The following is a 19,865-nucleotide window of genomic DNA, read 5'->3' on the forward strand; positions in this document are numbered from 1 at the left end:
CCCTCTGACAGTGCGGCACTCCCTCAGCACTGACCCTCTGACAGTGCAGTGCTCCCTCAGCACTGACCCTCTGGCAGTGCAGCGCTCCCTCAGCACTGACCCTCTGGCAGTGCGGCACTCCCTCAGCACTGACCATCTGACAGTGCAGCGCTCCCTCAGCACTGACCCTCTGGCAGTGCGGCACTCCCTCAGCACTGACCCTCTGACAGTGCGGCACTCCCTCAGCACTGACCCTCTGACAGTGCGGCGCTCCCTCAGCACTGACCCTCTGGCAGTGCGGCACTCCCTCAGCACTGACCCTCTGGCAGTGCGGCACTCCCTCAGCACTGACCCTCTGGCAGTGCGGCACTCCCTCAGCACTGACCCTCTGACAGTGCAGCGCTCCCTCAGCACTGACCCTCTGACAGTGCGGCACTCCCTCAGCACTGACCCTCTGACAGTGCAGTGCTCCCTCAGCACTGACCCTCTGACAGTGCAGCGCTCCCTCAGCACTGACCCTCTGACAGTGCGGCACTCCCTCAGCACTGACCCTCTGACAGTGCGGCACTCCCTCAGCACTCACCCTCTGACAGTGCAGTGCTCCCTCAGCACTGACCCTCTGACAGTGCAGTGCTCCCTCAGCACTGACCCTCTGACAGTGCGGCACTCCCTCAGCACTGACCATCTGACAGTGCAGCGCTCCCTCAGCACTGACCCTCTGGCAGTGCGGCACTCCCTCAGCACTGACCCTCTGACAGTGCGGCACTCCCTCAGCACTGACCCTCTGACAGTGCGGCGCTCCCTCAGCACTGACCCTCTGGCAGTGCGGCACTCCCTCAGCACTGACCCTCTGGCAGTGCGGCACTCCCTCAGCACTGACCCTCTGGCAGTGCGGCACTCCCTCAGCACTGACCCTCTGACAGTGCAGCACTCCCTCAGCACTGACCCTCTGACAGTGCGGCACTCCCTCAGCACTGACCCTCTGACAGTGCAGTGCTCCCTCAGCACTGACCCTCTGACAGTGCAGCGCTCCCTCAGCACTGACCCTCTGACAGTGCGGCACTCCCTCAGCACTGACCCTCTGACAGTGCAGTGCTCCCTCAGCACTGACCCTCTGACAGTGCAGTGCTCCCTCAGCACTGACCCTCTGACAGTGCAGTGCTCCCTCTGTACTGACTGACCAACACCTTAAAAGTTGCTGCTGTACAGTGCAAAACAGGATTAGGTTACAATTACACAACAGTTGCAGCAGAGATTGAGGCCTTTCTGTCCATTGTGTCTGGGCTGAGCCAGCTGGTGATGTTCAGCGCCACTCGCCTTCCTGCTACCCAGTTAGCCTTAACATTCTTCTAGTTCCAATCCTGTTCCTTCCCAATCGCAACTGTCCCCATCAGACTCATCGGGTCATAGAGTCAGACAGCTTGGCAACAAACCCTTCGGTCTAACCAGTCCGTGCCAACCATCATCCCAAACTAAACTAGCCTCACTTGCCTGCCCTTGGCCCATTTCCCTCCAAACATTCCTTATTCATGTACTTATCCAAATGTCTTTTAAGTGTTCTAACTGTACTCACATCTACCACTTCCTCTGGAAGTTCATTCCACACACATGAACCACCCGGTGTGAAAAAAATTGCAGACATGTCTTTTTAAATCTTTCTCCTCTCACCTTAAAAATATGCCCCCTCCTCTTAAAATCCCCCATCCTAGAGAAAAGACACCTGCCACTCACCTTATCAATACCTCTCATGATGTTTTAAACCTCTACAAGGTCACCTCTCCTATGTTCCAATAAGAAACGTTCCAGCCTACATAGCTCAAACTCCCCATTCCCAGCAACCCCCTGGTAAGTCTCTTTTGAACCCTCTTCAGCCTCCTATAACAGGGTGAACAGAACTGCACATGGTATTCCACACCTCACCAACATCCTGGACAACCTCAACTAAATGTTTCAATTCCAATACTCTGAGATCTGAGCAATTAAGGCAAATGTGTTAAACACTTTCTTAACCAACCTAATTACATGTGATACAAACTTCAAAGAATTAGGACTCTCTGTTCAACAAAACTACCCAAGGCCCTACTTTTAATTGTATAAGTTCTGTCCCTTGTTTGTTTGACCAAAATGCAATACCTCACATTTATCCAAATTAAACTCCATTTTCCCATTGACCCAACCGATCTCTTTGTAATTGTAACTAACCTTCTTCACTGTCTACCATGCCACCAATCTTGGTGCCATCTGCAAGCTTACTATATTCTCATATCAATCATTTATACAAATGACAAACAAAAGTGGGGCCTAGATTAGAATGGTGTTGGAAAAGCACAGCAGGTCAGGCAGCATCCGAGGAGCAGGAAAATCGACGTTTCGAGCAAAAGCCCTTCATCAGGAATAGCTTGTAGAGAGAGGAGGAAAACTTCTTCAAGGCAGGCATCCTTGCAAGAGGATTCTCAGTCGGGTTAAAATCCCAGTACTGTGGGACACCACTGGTCACTCTCAGACAGCACAATCCAGATGGTAAGACTTTACTGTATAAAAAGATTTCTGGCCATGGTAGCTGTTGGTTCTTTCACCAATTGCCTTCAATGTGTACCCTCAGGCATCTGATCCTTCTGCAAGTGGAAAGCAACTTCTCCTGATCTGCTCTCTCTAGATGCCTCATTCAAATCTTCTCTCAGCCTTCCCAACCTCCAGCAGTGCAGTCCAAACATCTCCAGTCTATTTAACATTCCTTTCACAACGTCAGAGAGAACACCCCAACACCAGCCCACACCCACGACAACGTCCTGCAAAACGTAGCAAGCTGAGTTGGAAAGGTATTGATCGTCTGTGTTCATGTTTTCATTTGAATTACTTCCCATTTCATTGGCGTACCGGCCATGGCTCAGTGGGTAGGACTGTCAACTCTGGGTTTGTGTCCCACACATGGGGCCCAAGCTCTATAAAGTCAAGGCTATCACATGATGCCAGTATTGACGGGGCACTGCAGGGTCAGTGCTGTTGACCTTTGATGTGACGTGAGACCAAGCAGTCCTCCTGCTCTCTCAGGCAGTTATGCAAGTTCCCATGGGTTTCAGGATGAGTTCTTCCTGAAGCCAATATTTATTGAGGTCAAAGAAGGAAAACTGTCTGGACCAAAGTCACATTGCCATTTGAGATCTTGCGATGCGTAAATCGGCTTTCAGCTTTCATACCATGGTGGCTACACTTCTATGGTGCTTCATTGTCTCCCCAGTACGTGACATTGTGGAAGATGCGACATAGCTTCCTTTCCAGATCAAGAAACAGTTGCATTTTAAGACATACAAGAGGGAGAGTCACCATCGCCCCATGCTCTCATTCGAGAGGAACGACAGATGTTCACCACGCCTCAGGCAAGGCGAGAGGTTGAGAAGGCAGGACCTTTGTAATAAACAAAATACTGTGGATGCTGGGAATCTAAAACAAAAACAGAAATTGCCGGAGAAACTCAGAGGGTCTGGTCGCATCTGTGGAGAGAAAGCAAAGTCAGTGTCTTGGGTCCAGTGACACTTCTTCAGAACTCACAAAATGCTGCCAGACCTGCTGATTTTATCCGCCAATCTCTGTTACCTCACAGGGCAGCACAGTGGCTCAGTGGTTAGCACTGCTGTCTCACAGCGCCAGGGACCTGGGTTCAATTCCACCCTTGGGTGACAATCTGTGTGGAGTTTGCACATTCTCCCTGTGTCTGCGGGGGTTTCCTCCCACAGTCTAATGATGTGCAGGTTAGGGTGGATTGGCCACGATAAATTGTCTATAGTGTTCAGGGATGTGTATGTAAGGTGGGTGAGTGAGGGGAAATGTGATAGGGTGGGGGTTTTAGGGTTAGATACTCTTCTGAGGGTTGGTGTGGACTTAGTGGGCCAAATGCCCTGTAGGGATTCTGTGAAATTAAGCTGAGCTAGTGTGGGAATTGAGTCAATTCACTTGGCACTGTACACCTGCTATCCCGCTAACAGACCCCCAATTACATACAATGCTGAAAGCACCACTTATCAAGGCTTGGGAGTTTTATAATCATGGTGTTCTGTCATGAAAAGAGAATTTGTCAAGTTTTCAATGATAGTTGCTAAAGGTGTTGGAATTCTTGAAGGTGAAAGTGAGGACTGCAGATGCTGGAGATCAGAGCTGAAAATGTGATGCTGGAAAAGCGCAGCAGGTCAGACAGCATCCAAGGAACAGGAGAATCGACCTTTCGGGCATAAGCCCTTCTTCAGGAAGGGTTCCTGAAGAAGGGCTTATGCCCGAAACGTCGATTCTCCTGTTCCTTGGATGCGAATTCTTGAAGGTGTCAATCACAAGGAAAAACAGGGAATTTTTGGCCATTTGGTTTCCATAACTGCCAAGCAAACAAGATGGTCGATGCTGGAGGAATTTGGAGATCAGACAAATTATGCTATTATTTACAGCATCGGTCTACCTGCGTTATCTTCACAGAGAAATTGGCTTCGAAAAATGTACTTTATGTCACAGCAAAATGTGACAGAATACAGTGTATTTGCTCTGCTGCATTTTGTATTCGTTTGGTCTCCTCAAATTTTAGTCCGAACCAAACTGATCGCCAGTTCCATGCCTGTTGAAGAACCTTAGAGAAACCCTCTATACTGCCAGGGGACGCGACAGGTTTCATGGCCAGAACTGAACACAAAAAGCCAGCTTGTTTCCCCAGTGCCCTGGGACCAACTCCCATCTCTCTATCAGCATCACCATGAAAAGAGGGTTGAAGTCGTTACCATTGCTATTTCTTGGATCATACTATGAACAGGTTAGCTGCAATGTCTTCAACATTGCAACAATAACTAAACTCCCAAAACAGAACTGCATCGGCTGTATTCTATATTACAAGGAAGTATGTTGTACTATTGGACATATCGGACGGTATGTTATATGTCAAAATATACTGTGCCACAAAACAGGATGTTCTACAAACAGACAGTATCCTGTGACACAAAACAGCATTTTGTACTGTCAGACTCGATTTACAGGACAGTGTGTTCTATTCTCAGACAGGTGCTGTGTGACAGGACAGTGTGCTGTAACATCAGACAGGTGCTGTGTGACAGGACAGTGTGCTGTAACATCAGACAGGTGCTGTGTGACAGGACAGTGTGCTGTAACATCAGACAGCGCACTGTGTTAATACATGGAACATTACAGCGCAGTAACAGGCCCTTCAGCTCTCGATGTTGTGCCAACCTGTGAATCCAATCTGAAGCCCATCCAACCTAAACTATTCCATTCTCATCCATATGTTTATCCAATGACCATTTAAATGCCCTTAACGTTGGCGAGTCTGCTCGTGGTGCAGGCAGGGTATTCCACACCTGGGGAGGGGGGATGGGGAGGACCTGAAGCAGTAGAGGGACAAGAGAGAAGGTTGTGGTTGGGACAGAAGTTAAGAGGGCAAGTTATATAGACAAGACAAATAAGAGCATGCAGGGAACGAGAGAAGATTGATGAATTAAACCAATAACCGTGTTTATTTCAATGCAAGAGGCCTGACAGGTAAGGCAGATGCACTCAGGGCATGGATGGGAACATAGGATAGGGCTAGGACAAAGTTGCAGTCAGTGTGATGGATTGAAGTGTGTCTATTTTAACGCAAGAAGTGTCAGGAATAAGCGTGATGAACTGAGAGCATGGATCAGTACTTGGATGTTGTAGTCATTGCAGAGACTTGGATATCACGGGGGACGGGGGTGCGGGGGGAGGAGGGGAGCAGGAATGGTTGTTGGGTATTCCGGGGTTTAGATGTTTCAAAAAGAATAAAGAGGGAGGTAAAGGATGTGGGGAGTGGCATTGGTGATCAGGGATAGCATCACAGCTGCAGAAAGGGAGGTCACCGAGGAGGCTTTGTCGACAGAGTCAGTCTGGGTGGGAGTCAGAAACAGGAAAGGAGCAGTCACTTTATTGGGAGTTTTCTATAGACCCCTCAATAGCAACAGAGACATGGAGGAGCAGATTTGGGAGGCAGATTTTGGATATGCTGTAATGGGTGAATTTAACTGCCCTAATTTGATTGGAACCTCCTGACTGCAAACAGTTTGGATGGAGCAGATTTTGTCAGGTATGTCCAGGTAGGATTTCTGACTCAATATGTAGATAGGCCGACTAGAGGGGAGGCCATATTGGATTTGGTGCTTGGCAACAAACCAGGTCAGGTGTCAAATCTCTCGGTGCGAGAGCATTTCAGTGATAGTGATCACAAATCCCTGACCTTTACTGTAGTCATGGAGAGGGATAGGAGCAGTCGGTATGGGAAACATATAATTGGGGCCGGAGGAATGACAGGAAGGCAGGAACTGTGGAGCATAAATTGGGAATAGATATTCTCAGGGAAATGCACGACAGAAATATGGAGGTTGTTTAGGGAACACTTGCTGTGAGTGTGAGATAGGTTTGTCCTGAGGCAAGGAAGGGATGGCAGGGTGAAGGAACCTTGGATGACAAGAGATGTGGAACATCTAGTCAAGAGGAAGAAGGAAACTTACTTAAGGTTGAGGAAGCAAGGATCAGACAGGGCTCTAGAGGGTTACAACGTAGCCAGGAAGGAACTGAAGAATGGACTTAGGAGACCTAGAAGGGGGCATGAAAAAGCCTTGGCAGGTAGGATTAAGGAACATCCCGAGGCATTCTACACTTACATGAGGAACCAGAGGATGGCCAGAGTGAGGGTAGGGCCAATCAGGGAGGGAACTCATGCCTGGAGCTGGAAGAGGTAGGCGAGGTTCTGAAAGAGTACTTTGTTTCAGTATTCACTAGTGAGAGGGACCTTGTCGCTTGTGAGGACAGCATGAAACAGGCTCACATGGTCAAACAGGTTAATATTAAGAAGGAGGATGAACTGGAAATTTTGAAAAACATGAGGATAGATAAGTCCCCTGGGCCAGACAGGATATGCCCAAAGTTTCTAAAGGAAGTGAGGGAAGAGATGGCTGTGCCTTTGCATCCTCACTGTCCACTGGAATAGTGCCAGATGATTGGAGGATGGTAAATGTTACTCCCTTGTTTAAGAAAGGGAATAGGGATAATCCTGGGAATTACAAACTAGTCAGTCTTACATCAATGGTGGGAAAAGTATTTGAGAGGATTCTGAGAGACAGGATTTAAGATTATTTGGAAAAGCATAGTTTGATAAGAGATAGCATGGCTTTGTGAGGAGCAGGTCATGCCTCACAAATCTTATTGAATTCTTTGAGAATGTGACAAAACACATTGATGAAGGTAGAGCAGTGGATGTGGTGTGTATGGATTTTAGCAAGGCATTTGGTTAGGTTCCCCATGTTAAGCTAATTCAGAAAATAAGGAGGCATGGGATACAGGAAAATTTGGCTGTCTGGATACAAAATTGGCTGGCTCATAGAAGACAGAGGGTGGTAGTAGATGGGAAGTATTCAGCCTGGAGCTCGGTGACGAGTGGTGTTCCCGCAGGAATCTGTTCTGGGACCTCTGCTGTTTGTGCTTTTTATGAATGACTTGGATGAGGAAGTGGAAGGGTGGGTTAGTAAGTTTGCTAATGACATGAAGGTTGGTGGAGTTGTGGGTAGTGTGGAGGGCTGTTGGAGATTGCAACAGGATATCGACAGGATGCAGAACTGGGCTGAGAAGTGGCAGATAGAGTTCAACCTGGAAAAGTGTGAGGTGATTCATTTTGGAAGGTGGAATTTGAATGCAGAATACAGGGTTAAAGGCAGGATTCTTGGCAGTGTGGAGGAACAGAGGGATCTTGGGGTCCACATCCATAGATCCCTCAAAGTTACCAGTCAAGTTGATAGGGTTGTTAAGAAGTATGGTGTGTTGGCTTTCATTAGCAAGGGAATTGAGTTTAAGAGATGTGAGGTAATACTGCAGCGCTCTAGAGCCCTGGTTAGACCACACTTGGAATATTGTGTTCCGTTCTGGTTGCCTCATTATAGGAGGGATGTGGAAGCTTTAGAAAGGGTGCAGAGGAGATTCACCCTGATGCTGCCTGGACTGGAGGAAATGTCTTATGAAGAAACGTTGAGGGAGCTAGGGCTTTTCTCATTGGAGTGAAGATGGATGAGAGTTGACTTGATAGAGGTGGACAAGATGATCGCTGCTGAAAAATGTGTTGCTGGAAAAGCACAGCAGGTCAGGCAGCATCCAAGGAGCAGGAGAATCGATATTTCTGAAGAAGGGCCTATGCCCGAAACGTCGATTCTCCTGTTCCCTGGATGCTACCTAACCTGCTGTGCTTTTCCAGCAACACATTTTTCAGCTCTGATCTCCAGCATCTATAGTCCTAGTGGACAAGATGATGACAGGCATAGATATAGCGGATAGCCAGACTTTTTCACAGGATGGAAGTGGTTATCACAAGGGGGCATAATTTTCAGGTGATTGGAGGAAAGTTTAGGGGAGATGTCAGAGGTAGGTTCTTTACACAGAGAGTAGTGGGTGAGTGGAATGCACTGCCAGCCGTGGTAGTAGAGTCAGACACATTTGGGACATTTAAACAACTCTTGGATAGACACTCGGGTGACAGTACAATGAAGAGTATGTAGGTTAGTTTGATCTTAGAGTAGGATAAACAGTCAGCATAACTTCGAGGGTCGAAGGGCCTGTACTGTGCTATACTGTTCTATGGTCTACATCATACATCATTACAAAAACATGACTGAGGACTGACAGGTCAATGTTGCAGGGTACGGTGCTATATGAAGGATAGCTGTAAGAATAATAGGGCTGTAACAGTCGAGGATTTTAACTTTCCAAACAGAGACTGAGACTGTCATAGTGTTAACTGCTTTGCTGGGAGAGGAATTTGTTAAGTGTGTTCAGGAAAACTTTCTCAATCGACATGTAGTAGTCCGATCAGACAAGGGGCAAAACTCGACCCCCTCTTGGGAAATAAGGCCAAGCAAGTGACTGAGGTATTGGTGGGTGAGCACTTTGGGACAAGTGGCCACAATTCTATTAGTTTTAAGAAAGTTATGGAAAACGAGACAAGATAGAGTTCCAAATTGGGGCAAGGCCAATTTTGAAAATGTTAGACAGGAACTCTGGAAAGTTGATTTGGGGAGGTTGTTTGCAGGTAAAAGTGAGATAATAAGAGTTCAAGGGCAGCATGTTCCGAGTAAGGTGGGGAGAGGTGGGACCCAAGGAGATAGTGAGGAAAGAGATCAATCTGAGACTGGTACGGTTGAGAACAGAAGTGAGTCAAACAGTCAGGGCAGTCAGGGACAAAGCAGAGAACAAGATAGGACTGGTAATTAAACTGCATTTACTTCAGTGCAACGGGCCTAACAGGGAAGGCCGATGAACTCAGGGTATGGTTAGGAACATGGCACTGGGATTTCATAGCAATTACAGAAATATGGCTCAGAGATGGACAGGACTGGCAGCTTAATGTTCCAGAATACAAATGCTACAGGACAGATAGAAAGGGAGGCGAGAGATGAGGGGGAGTGGCGTTTTAGACAAAGGATAAGGTTACTGCTGTAATTAGGGAGGATATTCCTGGAAATACATCCAGGGAAGTTATTTGAGTGGAACTGAGAAATAAGAAAGGGATGATCACTTTATTGGGACTATATTATAGACTCCCTAATAGTCAGAGGGAAATTGAGAAACAAATTTGTAAGGAGATTTCAGTTAACTGTAAGAATAATAGGGTGGTTATGGTAGGGGATTTTAACTTTCCAAACATAGACTGGGACTGTCATAGTGTTAAAGGTTTAGATGTTAAGTGTGTACAAGAAAATTTTCTGATTCAGTATGTGGATGTACCGACTAGAGAAGGTGCAAAACTTGACCAACTCTTGGGAAATAAGGCAGGGCAGGTGACTGAGGTGTCAGTAGGGGAGCACTTTGGGGCCAGCGACCATAATTCTATTAGATTTAAAATAGTGATGGAAAAGGATAGACCAGATCTAAAAGTTGAAGTTCTAAATTGGAGAAAGGCCAATTTTGACGGTATTAGGCAAGAACTTTCAAAAGCTGATTGGGGACAGATGTTCGCAGATAAAGGGATGGCTGGAAAATGGGAAGCCTTCAGAAATGAGATAACAAGAATCCAGAGAAAGTATTTTCCTCTCAGGGTGAAAGGGAAGGCTGGTAGGTATAGGGAATGCTGGATGACTGGAGAAATTGAGGGTTTGGTGAAGAAAAAGAAGGAAGCATATGTCAGTTATAGACAAGATAGATCAAGTGAATCCTTAGAAGAGTATAAAGGCAGTAGGAGTATAATTAAGAGGGAAATCAGGAGGGCAAAAAGGGGACAGGAGATAGCTTTGGCAAAGAGAATTAAGGAGAATCCAAAGGGCTTTTACAAATACATTAAGGACAAAAGGGTAACTAGGGAGAGAATAGGGCCCCTCAAAGATCAGCAAGGCAGCCTTTGTGTGGAGCCACAGAAAAGAGGGAGATACTAAATGAGTATTTTTCATCAGTGTTTACTGTGGAGAAGGATGTGGAAGATATAGAATGTGGGGAAATAGATGGTGACATCTTGCAAAATGTCCAGATTACAGAGGAGGAAGTGCTGGATGTCTTGAAACGCATATAGGTGGATAAATCCCCAGGACCTGATCAGGTGTACCCGAGAACTCTGTGGGAAGCTAGAGAAGTGATTGCTGGGCCTATTGCTGAGATATTTGTATCATCGATGGTCACAGGTGAGATGCCGGAAGACTGGAGGTTGGCAAAGGTGGTGCCACTGTTTAAGAAGGGCGGTAAGGACAAGCCAGGGAACTATAGACTGGTGAGTGGGCAAGTTGTTGGAGGGAATCCTGAGAGACAGGATATACATGTATTTGGAAAGGCAAGGACTGATTAGAGATAGTCAACATGGCTTTGTGCGTGGGAAATCATGTCTCACGAAATTGATTGAGTATTTTGAATAAGTAACAAAGAGGATTGATGAGGGCAGAGCAGTAGATGTGATCTATATGGACTTCAGTAAGACGTTAGACAAGGTTCCCCATGGGAGACTGGTTAGCAAGGTTAGATCTCATGGAATACAGGGAGAACTAGCCATTGGAATACAGAACTGGCTCAAAGGTAGAAGACAGAGAGTGGTGGTGGAGGGTTGTTTTACAGACTGGAGGCCTGTGACCAGTGGAGTGCCACAAGGATCAGTGCTGGGTCCACTACTTTTCATCATTTGCATAAATGATTTGGATGCGAGCATAAGAGGTACAGTTAGTAAGTTTGCAGATGACACCAAAATTGGAGGCGTAGTGGACAGCGAAGAGGGTTACCTCAGATTACAACAGGATCTTGATCAGATGGGCCAATGGGCTGAGAAGTGGCAGAAGGAGTTTAATTCAGATAAATTCGAGGTGCTGCATTTTGGGAAAGCAAATCTTAGTAGAACTTAAGAACTTAACAGTAAGATCCTCAGGAGTGTTGCTGAACAAAGAGACCTTGGAGTGCAGGTTCATAGTTCCTTGAAAGTAGAGTTGCAGGACAGTGAAGAAGGCATTTGGTATACTTTCCTTTATTGGTCAGAGTATTGAGTACAGGAGTTGGGAGTGCTGTATTATAGAACGGTGTGCTGTAATATCAGACAGTGCGCTGTGTTACAGAACGGTGTGCTGTAGTATCAGACAGTGTGCTTTGTTACAGCACGGAGTGCTGTAATATCAGACAGTGCGTTATGTAACAGAACAGTGTGCTGTAATATCAGACAGTGTGCTGTGTTTCCCAACGGGGTGCTGTAATATCAGACAGTGCGCAGTGTTACAGAACGGTGTGCTGTAATATCACACGGTGCGCTATGTTACAGAATGGTGTGCTGTAATATCAGACAGCGTGCTTTGTTACAGAACGGTGTGCTGTATATCAGACAGTGTGCTTTGTTACAGAACGGTGAGCTGTAATATCAGACAGTGCGTTATGTAACAGAACGGTGTGCTGTAATATAGATAGTGTGCTGTGTTTCCCAACGGGGTGCTGTAATATCAGACAGTGCGCTGTGTTACAGAACAGTGTGCTGTAATATCAGACAGTGTGCTGTGTTAAGAGCGGTGTGCTGTAATATCAGACAGTGCGTTGTGTTACAGAACGGTGTGCTGTAATATCAGACAGTGTGCTTTGTTACAGAACGGTGTGCTGTAATATCAGACAGTATAGTGTGTTACAGAACGGTGTGCTGTAATATCAGACAGTGCGCTGTGTAACAGAAGGGTGTGCTGTAATATCAGACAGTGTGCTTTGTTACAGAACGGTGTGCTGTAATATCAGACCGTGCGTTGTGTTACAGAACAGTGTGCTGTAATATCGGACAGTGTGCTTTGTTACAGAACGGTGTGCTGTAATATCAGACTGTGTGCTGTGTTACAGAACGGTGTGCTGTAATATCAGACCGTACAGTGTGTTACAGAACGGTGTGCTGTAATATCAGACTGTGTGCTGTGTTACAGAACGGAGTGCTGTAATATCAATCGGAGTGCTGTGTTACAGAACGGTGTGCTGTAATATCAGACAGTGTGCTGTGTTAAGAGCGGTGTGCTGTAATATCAGACAGTGCGTTGTGTTACAGAACGGTGTGCTGTAATATCAGACAGTGTGCTTTGTTACAGAACAGTGTGCTGTAATATCAGACGGTGTGCTGTGTTACAGAACAGTGTGCTGTAATATCAGACAGTATAGTGTGTTACAGAACGGTGTGCTGTAATATCAGACAGTGCGCTGTGTAACAGAACGGTGTGCTGTAATATCAGACAGTGTGCTTTGTTACAGAACGGTGTGCTGTAATATCAGACCGTGCGTTGTGTTACAGAACAGTGTGCTGTAATATCGGACAGTGTGCTGTGTTACAGAACGGTGTGCTGTAATATCAGACGGTGTGCTGTGTTACAGAACGGTGTGCTGTAATATCAGACCGTACAGTGTGTTACAGAACGGGGTGCTGTAATATCAGACAGTGTGCTGTGTTACAGAACGGTGTGCTGTAATATCGGACAGTGCGCTGTGTTACAGAACGGTGTGCTGTAATATCAGACAGTGTGCTGTGTTACAGAACGGTGTGCTGTAATATCAGACAGCGTGCTGTGTTACAGAATGGGGTGCTGTAATATCAGACAGTGTGCTGTGTTACAGAACGGGGTGCTGTAATATCAGACAGTGTGCTGTGTTACAGAACGGCGTGCTGTAATATCAGACAGTGCGTTGTGTTACAGAACGGTGTGCTGTAATATCAGACAGTGTGCTTTGTTACAGAACGGTGTGCTGTAATATCAGACCGTGCGTTGTGTTACAGAACAGTGTGCTGTAATATCGGACAGTGTGCTGTGTTACAGAACGGTGTGCTGTAATATCAGACGGTGTGCTGTGTTACAGAACGGTGTGCTGTAATATCAGACCGTACAGTGTGTTACAGAACGGGGTGCTGTAATATCAGACAGTGTGCTGTGTTACAGAACGGTGTGCTGTAATATCGGACAGTGCGCTGTGTTACAGAACGGTGTGCTGTAATATCAGACAGTGTGCTGTGTTACAGAACGGTGTGCTGTAATATCAGACGGTGTGCTGTGTTACAGAACGGTGTGCTGTAATATCAGACCGTACAGTGTGTTACAGAACGGGGTGCTGTAATATCAGACAGTGTGCTGTGTTACAGAACGGTGTGCTGTAATATCGGACAGTGCGCTGTGTTACAGAACGGTGTGCTGTAGTATCAGACATTGTGCTGTGTTACAGAACGGTGTGCTGTAATATCAGACAGCGTGCTGTGTTACAGAATGGGGTGCTGTAATATCAGACAGTGTGCTGTGTTACAGAACGGGGTGCTGTAATATCAGACAGTGTGCTGTGTTACAGAACGGCGTGCTGTAATATCAGACAGTGCGTTGTGTTACAGAACGGCGTGCTGTAATATCAGACAGTGCGTTGTGTTACAGAACGGGGTGCTGTAATATCAGATGGTGTGCTGCGTTACAGAACGGTGTGCTGTAATATCAGACAATATAGTGTGTTACAGAACAGTGTGCTGTAATATCAGACAGCACATTGTGTTACAGAATGGTGTGCTGTAATATCAGACAGTATAGTGTGTTACAGAACAGTGTGCTGTAATATCAGACAGTGCATTCTGTTACAGAACGGGGTGCTGTAATATCAGACGGTCTGCTGTGTTACAGAACGGTGTGCTGTAATATCAGACAGTGCATTGTGTTACAGAACGATGCGCTGTAATATCAGACAGTGTGCTAAGTTACAGAACGGGGTGCTGTAATATCAGACGGTCTGCTGTGTTACAGAACGGTGTGCTGTAATATCAGACGGTCTGCTGTGTTACAGAACGGTATGCTGTAATATCAGACGGTGTGCTGTGTTATTAAAGAATCATAAAATTCCTGCAGTGTGAAACGAGGCTATTTGGCCCATCGAGTCTACACCAACCGTCTGAAAAGCATCCTACCCAGATCCATCCCTGTATCCCTATCTCTGTAACCCTGCATTTCCCATTGCTAATCTGCTGAAGCCTGCACATTCCTGGAGACTATGAGGCAATTTAGCATGTGTAAACCAGCTTACAGGACAGCATCATGTTAGAGAGGACATTGCGCTTTGTTATAGAACAGCATACTGTGTTACGGGACAGCATGTTGTATTATGAGGCAGTATACTCTGTTACAGGGGATTGTGCTGTAAGATCAGGCAGTGTACTGTGTCCCAGGACAGCGCGATACAATCTCAGACAGCGCAGTGTGTCCCAGGACAGCGCGATACTGCACTGTCTGAGATTGTGTGTTCCAGGACAGCGCGATACAATTTCAGACAATGCAGTGTGTTCCAGGACAACGCGATACAATCTCAGACAGTGCAGTGTGTTCCAGGACAGCACGATACAATCTCAGACAGTGCAGTGTGTCCCAGGACAGCGCGATACAATCTCAGACAGTGCAGTGTGTCCCAGGACAGCGCGATACAATCTCAGACAGTGCAGTGTGTCCCAGGACAGCGCGATACAATCTCAGACAGTGCAGTGTGTCCCAGGACAGCGCGATACAATCTCAGACAGTGCAGTGTGTCCCAGGACAATGCGATACAATCTCAGACAGTGCAGTGTGTTCCAGAACAGCGCGATACAATCTCAGACAGTGCAGTGTGTCCCAGGACAACGCGATACAATCTCAGACAGTGCAGTGTGTTCCAGGACAACGTGATACAATCTCAGACAGTGCAGTGTGTTCCAGGACAGCGCGATACAATCTCAGACAGTGCAGTGTGTTCCAGGACAGCGCGATACAATCTCACAGTGCAGTGTGTCCCAGGACAACGCGATACAATCTCAGACAGTGCAGTGTTATGGTATAGCATTGTATTTCAGGATAGTGTACTGCGCTCCAGAACAGTTAGGTATAATATCAGACAGCATACTGTGTATTGGGACAGCTTTGTGGTACAGGGTATTGTGCTTTGTTATAGGAGAGTGTGGTCTGTTAACAGGAGAATGTTGTGAGACAGGGCAGCATATTAATTATCAGACAGCACACTGTTACAGGGGAAGATGGTGAGTTATGAGACAGTATATTATTTTACAGAAAAGCATGTTATTTTATCAGAACGCAGACTGTATTACAGGAGAGTGTGTTGTATTAAGAGATAGTATATTGTGTCAGAGCTCACTATGGTGTATATGAGAGTATACTGTGGGACAGGACAGCATGTTATTTTATCGGGCAGCACACTATTACCGGTCAGTCTGGTGTATGATGAGATAGTGTTGAGGAGAGTATGTAATATTGCAGGACAGTGTTGTGTGACAGGGCAGTGCATTAGCAAGGCTGGAGCCCGACATTTGTTTTGCAGGACTGCAGTGAAGTGGCTGTGATTTCTTACCTCGGCTCCTCCAAGTTGCTGGAAGCCATCAGACATCATGCTGTGGGTGAAGCGGGTCGCGGTGTGCTCCGAGCTCTCTCTCTCTCTCTCTCTCTGTCACTGTCTCCGTTCCCCGGCTCTGGCTGCAGCTCCCGGCCGCCGGTGTCTGAGAGGCACCGGCTCCTGGCACTGACTCTGGGCGGGGGGCAGTGAGTTCACACCCCGGGGGGAACTTGTCATTGGCTGGGCCGGGAGGTGTGGTTCAAGCGTCAGGAATAAAGTGGAAGAACAGGGCACAGAGAGGGCGAGAGAGAGAGAAAGGGAAGAAAGAAAGGGGGAGAGAGAGAGAGAGAGATGGAAACAGAAATAGAACTTTGACAGAAGAAAGGGTGAGAAGAGATATGGAGGAGAGAGAGAGAGAGCAGGGACGGGTAGGAGAAAGAAAAATAATCAGAGAGGGAGGTGGGGAGAGATGTAGAGAAATGAGAGAGAGAGAGAGAGAGAAATAAACAGAGACGTGGGACGCGAACTCAGCGAGAGTTAGGGAGAGAGACAGAGAACAGTGACAGAAAGGGGACTGAGAGCCAGAGAAATGGGAAGTGAGAAATGGGAAGTGAGAGAGGGGTGGAAATGGCCAAGCAGCGATGGAGATAAAATGAGAGAGGGGGGGGATAGATAGAAGTGAAGAGAGAAAAGCTGGGAGATAGAAAGGAGGAGAGAAAGAGGTGGGAAGACAGAGTGACAGAAGAGGGAAGGAGATATTAAAGGAGGCCACCTTCTCCCCAGGGCAGTTTGGGTTTCCTCCCAGTGCCCCGGTATCCTCCCACAGTCAAACGCCTGGCCATGCAGGTTAGGGTGGATCGACCAAGCTACATTCCCCCACAGTGTCCAGGGATGTGCAGGCCAGGTGGGTTAGCCACGAGAATTGCAGGGATAGGGTAGGGAGATGGGTCTGGGTGGGATGCTCTTTAGAGGGTCGGTATGGACTCAGTGGGCTGAATGGCCTGCTTCCACATTGTCAGGATTCTTTGATCCTATGAAGTGAAGATGCACGGATAGAGATATGGGGAAGAAAAAGGTGGGGAGACCAATAGACGTGTAGGAAATGAAGTTAAGGGGAGACAGAGGGAAAGGGAGAGACCGTGCAATTAAGGAGATAAATAAGGTTGAAGAGACATCGAGACAGTGCAGCAATCCCTTAGTATATTCCTGTCTGTCAATCATTCCTCCCTCTCTGATGTGCGGCTTCAACCCACATCTTGTTGACTTGGGATGCACACAGGATATTCCAGGTCCAACATCGAACATGACAGAGGCAGAAGTGATATGAGACCAGAGAGAGAGACATAGAGACAGGTATGGATAAGGGGAGGCAGACACACAAAGAGGCAAGCTAGAGGAACCAAAAGAGGGAGAGGAAACTAGATGAGAGAGAGATAGAGGCCTCACGGAGTTAGATGCAGCGATTACAAGGGAGCAGAGCTTTGTGCTCTGTGGATGGTGAAATTTTAATTCAACTGAGTTTTGAAAGAGTGAAAATTAGTCTCGACAATAGATAAGAGGAGAAAGTGGGGTCTGCAGATGCTGGAGATCAGAGCTGAAAATGTGTTGCTGGAAAAGCGCAGCAGGTCAGGCAGCATCCAGGCAGCAGGAGAATCGACGTTTCTCCCCTTCCTGAAGAAGGGCTTATGCCCGAAACGTCGATTCTCCTGTTCGCTGGATGCTGCCTGACCTGCTGCGCTTTTCCAGCAACACATTTTCAGCTCGACAGTAGATAACCAAAGCATCAATGTTTGTCATAATAACCTGTCTGGTTTACAAATGACATTTAGGGAAGGGAATTAGTTGTCCTTTTCTGGTCTGGCCTACCCTTGACCCTAGACCCACAGCAACCTGGCTCTTAACTGCCCTTTGAAATGGGCAAAGGGCAATTTGGGATGGGCATCATCTCCCATCACTCAAAAGGATAAAACAGGGCAAAAGAGAGTAGCGAGGGGTGGTTGGGTTGGTTGGTCCGGGTGTCCCAGAGGTGTTCTCTGAAACGCTCCGCAAGTAGCCGGCCTGTCTCCCCAATATAGAGGAGGCCACATCGGGTGCAGAGGATGCAATAGATGATGCATTTTTGGAACTGGTCCTCCTGGGAGCAGATGCGGCGGAGTCGAAGGAATTGGGAGAATGGGATGGCGTTTTTACAGGGGGCAGGATGGGAGGAGGTGTAGTCCAGGTAGCTGTGGGAGTCGGTCGGTTTGTAGTAGATGTCCGTGTTGACCGAATCGGTTCCAAAAACGCACAACCCAGATGGCCTCCTTCTTCAAGGACTGCAATTTCCCCCCCCCCGACGAGGTCGACGATGCCCTCCACCGCATCTCTTCCACTTCCCGCTCCTCCAACTGCCACCAGGACAGAACCCCACTGGTCCTCACCTACCACCCCATCAATCTCCATGTACAGCGCATCATCTGCCGTCATTTCCGCCACCTCCAAACGGACCCCACCACCAAGGATATATTTCCCTCCCCTCCCCTATCAGCATTCCGTAAAGACCACTCCCTCCGTGACTCCCTCGTCAGATCCACACCCCCCACCAACCCAACCTCCACTCCCGGCACCTTCCCCTGCAACCGCAGGAGGTGCAAGACTTGCGCCCACACCTCCCCCCTCACCTCCCTCCAAGGCCCCAAAGGAAACTTCCATATCCGCCACAGATTCACCTGCACCTCCACACACATCATCTATTGCATCCTCTGCACCCGATGTGGCCTCCTCTATATTGGGGAGACAGGCCGGCTACTTGCGGAGCGTTTCAGAGAACACCTCTGGGACACCCGGACCAACCAACCCAACCACCCTGTGGCTCAACACTTCAACTCCCCCTCCCACTCCACCAAGGATATGCAGGTCTTTGGACTCCTCCATCGTCAGACCACAACAAAATGACGGTTGGAGGAAGAATGCCTCATCTTCTGCCTAGGAACACTCCAACCACAAGGGATGAACTCGGATTTCACCAGTTTCCTCATTTCCCCTCCCCCCACCCTGTCTCAGTCAAATCCATCGAATTCAGCACCGCCTTCCTAACCTGCAATCTTCTTCCCGACCTCTCCGCCCCCATCCCAGTCTGACCTATCATCCTCACCTTGACCTCTTTCCACCTATCACATTTCCGACGCCCCTCCCCCAAGTCCCTCCTCCCTACCTTTTATCTTAGCCTGCTGGACAAACTTTCCTCATTCCTGAAGAAGGGCTTATGCCCGAAACGTCGATTCTCCTGTTCCCTGGATGCTGCCTGACCTGCTGCGCTTTTCCAGCAACACATTTCCAGCTCTGATCTCCAGCATCTGCAGACATCACTTTCTCTGCACAGGAAGATCCCACAGCATCAACTGAATAGTTCACCTTTCTTTCCCAGATGTCCTGGTTCAGCATTGATTCCACCACCCACCTCCAAACACCCCCTTGCTCTTTGGCAAAAGCAGCCGTGAGATCTTTCTCTTCTCTGAAGGGGAGAGTCAAGGGAACAAAAGCTGAGGATTAGAGTCAGGCCGTCCAGGGGCAACATCAGCAAACACTTCCTTCATGCAAAGGCGAGCGAAGAATTGGAAATTCTGTCACCGACAGCATTGAGGCTGGGGATTTGAGAAGACTGGGGACTGGGGACTGGGGACTGGGGACTGGGGCCTGGGGCCTGGGGACTGGGGGTGACGGAGCGAAGGTGGATTGTCACAGCAGACATTCCATGGGAAAGTCTTCATGTTGGCACACATCTCTAGTGGCATCTTTGAGAGGCTGGTTCTGCCAAGCGTGAAGTTGTCAAAAGTTGTGTGGGCTCTGTATCCCAGTCACATTAGCCATGGATTGTTTTACAAGTGAGTTATTTTACACCCACCCACAGGAGGGGTCCTTCACTGGTGACTCCCCGAATATTTCTATTTCACAAAGTAATTTATTCATAAAAATATCTTTGTATGTATACATAGTCACAAATGCACATCTGTTCTGTACAGTAGCATATCAAGGAGATAAACAAATGTTAGAGTTTGACTCTATCGAAACGTACTAAAGATTTTGCTTCC

The 19,865-nt window shown here is 47.6% G+C and overlaps 1 protein-coding gene across 1 annotated transcript in view; it reads right to left on the bottom strand.

Annotated features, from left to right (window-relative positions):
• LOC122546276 (solute carrier family 2, facilitated glucose transporter member 4-like) overlaps window positions 1-16,281 on the bottom strand; it is a 177,927-nt gene extending 161,646 nt beyond the window's left edge. Inside the window, exon 1 of the mRNA XM_087982704.1 lies at window positions 15,814-16,281. Within this exon, the coding sequence (XP_087838830.1) occupies window positions 15,814-15,852 (39 nt within the window). The 5' untranslated portion in view covers window positions 15,853-16,281. The remainder of the gene's footprint in view (window positions 1-15,813) is intronic.
• Window positions 16,282-19,865: the final 3,584 nt, after the last annotated feature.

The sequence above is a fragment of the Chiloscyllium plagiosum genome, unplaced genomic scaffold (genome assembly GCF_037043375.1).
Source record: "Chiloscyllium plagiosum isolate Xiang-an unplaced genomic scaffold, Cpla_swu_hap1 HiC_scaffold_44, whole genome shotgun sequence".
Lineage (NCBI taxonomy): Eukaryota > Metazoa > Chordata > Chondrichthyes > Orectolobiformes > Hemiscylliidae > Chiloscyllium > Chiloscyllium plagiosum.